Source organism: Octopus bimaculoides, chromosome 29, assembly GCF_001194135.2.
Source record: "Octopus bimaculoides isolate UCB-OBI-ISO-001 chromosome 29, ASM119413v2, whole genome shotgun sequence".
In the NCBI taxonomy this organism is placed as follows: Eukaryota; Metazoa; Mollusca; class Cephalopoda; order Octopoda; family Octopodidae; genus Octopus; species Octopus bimaculoides.
The window spans coordinates 10,407,327-10,410,987 of record NC_069009.1 but is presented as its reverse complement, the minus strand read 5'-3'; the positions used below and the strand labels follow the sequence as shown (position 1 = coordinate 10,410,987).

The following is a 3,661-nucleotide window of genomic DNA, read 5'->3' as shown; positions in this document are numbered from 1 at the left end:
ATATATATATATATATATATATATATATATGTATATATATATACTATTTTACTATTTTACTTGTTTCAGTCTTTTGACTGTGGCCATACTGGAGCACCGCCTTTAGTCGAGCAAATCGACCCAGGACTTATTCTTTGGAAGCCTAGTACTTATTCTATTGGTCTCTTTTGCCGAACCGCTACCAAATCCACTCACAAGGCTTTGGTCGGCCCAAGGCTATAGTAGAAGACACTTGCCCAGGGTCACACGCAATGGGACAGATCCCGGAACCATGTGGTTGGTAAGCAAGCTACTTACCACACAGCCAATACATGTTATCACGCTCTGATACAGCCCATATCGGAGAAATGGGCTTACGCTCACACTCACAAATTCACAAATAATGAAACAGAGCTTTGGACAGACGGCTAAGGGAGCTCGAAATGAAGGATGGGAAGACATTACAAATTTAGAAATATATCGTCAATGAAATGCTATAAAAATTAATGATTCGACTTACAGATATTTTAAACTGGACAGATTTCCGAAGGTGTCCGCTGTGATTGCCTGGATACCATTTGAATACAAGTATCTGAAACATAGAATTGTGTTAAAACCGAGTTGTATAGAACATATTTATGACAGAATGTTAACTAAAAGATTTGATGATGATGGGGTGGAAAGTAGATCACAATGATGAATGAGTCCATCAAAACAATGATAATGTTGATGATGTTAATGATTATGAAAAGGAGAAAGAGGATAAGTAGAAGAGAGAAAGAGGAGGAGCAGAAAGAGAATGAGGAGAAGAAAGAGGGGATAATGGTGGCGGTAAGAGTTATGATAGTGTACGTGATGGTAGTAGTGATGCATATAATGATAAGGGAAAAGAGAAGAGTGTATGGTGTGCAGATGTTATGCTAATAATGGAGGTGATGTTTTTCGTGTTCATTATTCTGATAGTGACGGAGCTCAGCATGTCCATGGTCATGCTGATGATGCTGATGAGGATGTTACTGCTGGCGATGATGATGATGATGATAAAGAAGAAGAAGAAGAAGAAGAAGAAGAAGAAGAAGAAGAAGAAGAAGAAGAAGAAGAAGAAGAAGAAGAAGAAGAGGTACAGGTCGAATAAGTAGAACAATAGTAGGAAGGAGAAGAAAAATAAGTAGATGTGTTAAAGCACATAATAATCGTTCATATTTATACACACTCACACACACACGCAAGAATATATATATGTGTGTGTGTGTGTGTGTGTGTGTGTGTGTGTGTGTGTATGTGTGTGGAGAGAGAGAGAGAGAGGTTTAGATTTAGAGATAGAAGTTAAGGAATATGGAAATATAATTGGTAAATCTTATAAAATCGGATCAAATAAGAAACGGTGAATGGGAAGGAAAAGAAGAAAACGAGAGGAAAGAGGAAAAGAATTTGGAGAATAGAGAAGATAAAGAAGAAGGTGATGAAGGTTTAGAGAAATACGAGCAAAAATAAAATGTATAAAAACTGACGTAGAAGCAAAATATGATGAAGAAGGAGGAGGAGGAGGAGGAGGAGAAGAAGAAGAAGAAGAAGAAGAAGAAGAAGAAGAAGAAGAAGAAGAAAATGATGACGATGATGATGACGGGGTATATAATGTTTTTTTTTTACTGAGATGATGATGATGATGATGACGGGGTATATAACGATCTTTTTTTACTGAGATGATGATGATGATGCCAATGATGACGGAAGTGAGGTTAGATGAGGTTCAAATTATTATTTATGAACGAAACTATTTAGAAGAAGAAGAAGGAGAAAAGAAAGAGTAAAAGTGAGAAAAAAAACAAAGATACGTGTTTATTGTATGATGATGACAAAGAAGAGGGAGAGATCTAGAAAGGTGGAAGGCCTACCAAGTAGTAGTAGTAGTAGTAGTAGTAGTAGTAGTAGTAGTAGTAGTAGTAAAGGAAGACTCGCTGCAACGGATAAGAACTAGCAGTGTTGGGTGAAATGGGAAATGTCATGCATGCTAACACATTTTCATCAACGAAGTAGTATAAGGAAGAATGATTTAACTTACAGATGTGTTAAACTGGTCAGATTTCGGAAGGCGCCTGCTTTGATTTCCGTCATATTATTAAAGGTTAAATATCTGAAAGATAGTATTGAGTTAAGAAGGAACTGTATAGAACATATCTATGACAGAAATATATCTAAACAATTAGATGATGGTTGGCGTGGAATATAGATCGCGATTAAGATTAATTCTATAATGTTCATAGCACCAATGATGATGGTAGTGTGGAATATGTTGATGGGACACATATACCCTCCCCCCCCCCACCAAAAAAAACAGACCCCATAAAGATTTTATTAAATCCTAGAATGATCCAACAAATTTCAAGTCTGTGTACGATATGTGTACGATTTGGGTCTGTGAACGATTATTCCCTTTGTATAAAAGTTATGTTATTTTCAAAATACTCTCCAAACGACATACGTCGCGCACACGCTTGCATACGTCGAACAAAATTGTCAATTACTCGAACACATTACCCTTTATGGATTTCCCTGATTTCTACTGTGATTGCTACTTTCAGCTCACCAATCGTCTGAGGGTTGTTCTGGTAATCATCATCCTTGGGATACCCCTACACATACAAGTCTCATGTGGTTTAAGACCGGTGAATGCGGTGCCCTTTCAACATCACAATAGCTGCTAAGAGTTCTTCCTGAAATCGCACTCAGCCAGGCGAGGGAGATTTTCGCCGCCTGGTGGGTGGCCCCGTTTTGCTGGAAGCATTGTTTATATCGGTTTATAATTCTGCGTTGTTTATGAAAACAATTTTAATCGAAGATTAGTGGTTTCTTTGTTTTTATGGGTCACCCTATACAAAACATGCACTTTGGACTGAGACAGATTTTCCGCATCCGTAGAGACATAAACACGTATGCCCTAGTGGTTGCCCTTTACTATCACAAAGTCATATATCCCATATCTAAGGAAAGACCAACCACTCACACACAGAGATTCGTAAATAATAAAACACATCTTAGGAAACCGGGCGAGGGTGCTTCAAATTACAGATAGGAAGATAATAAAGATTTAGAAATATAACGGCGACAAAATCCTATCGAAAAATTATTCTACTTACAGTGTTTTTAACTTGTACAGATCTCGGAAGGTGTCGGCTTCGATTGCTTTAATATCATTTGAACTTAAATCCCTGGAACATAAAATCGATTTAATAAGCAAGTGTATTGAACATATTTTTGACATAATTCGGTTAAGCAATTAAATAATGAAAGCGCTAGAAATCAGAACAAGATGATGATTAATTCCATGAAGTTCATGGCACCGACGATGATGTTGATGATGATGACGATGATGATGATTAGAAGGAGGAGGAAGAGGGGGTGGTGGAGTAGAAGTATAATGGTGTCGGCAGAATTGATAGTGGCCGTTGTTGTAGTGATGAGTAAGATGATGAGACACGGGAGGAGTGTCTAGGTTGTGTAATGATGATAACGAAGATATTATAATGCTGATGATAGGAGTGATGTTGTTAATGACGATTGCTCTGATAATGATGGTGTTTAGCACGTCTATACTGATTCTGAACATGACATGGATGTTGATAATATTAATGTTGGTGATGATGAATTGTTGAAGAAGGAGGAGGAGGAGGAGGAGGAGGAG

The 3,661-nt window shown here is 37.6% G+C and overlaps 2 protein-coding genes across 2 annotated transcripts in view; both read right to left on the bottom strand.

Annotated features, from left to right (window-relative positions):
* The window catches only part of LOC106883583 (toll-like receptor 5), a 62,510-nt gene extending 62,197 nt beyond the window's left edge, over positions 1 to 313 (bottom strand). Inside the window, exon 1 of the mRNA XM_052977853.1 lies at positions 298 to 313. Coding sequence (XP_052833813.1) covers positions 298 to 313 — 16 coding nt within the window. The remainder of the gene's footprint in view (positions 1 to 297) is intronic.
* Positions 314 to 480: 167 nt separating this feature from the next.
* Positions 481 to 3,661, bottom strand: part of LOC106873888 (protein artichoke) — a 111,765-nt gene continuing 108,584 nt past the window's right edge. The window contains exons 31-33 of the mRNA XM_052978038.1: positions 3,117 to 3,188; positions 2,042 to 2,113; positions 481 to 571 (exon numbers count right to left, since the gene is read on the bottom strand). Of these exons, the coding sequence (XP_052833998.1) occupies positions 496 to 571; positions 2,042 to 2,113; positions 3,117 to 3,188 (220 nt within the window). The 3' untranslated portion in view covers positions 481 to 495. The remainder of the gene's footprint in view (positions 572 to 2,041; positions 2,114 to 3,116; positions 3,189 to 3,661) is intronic.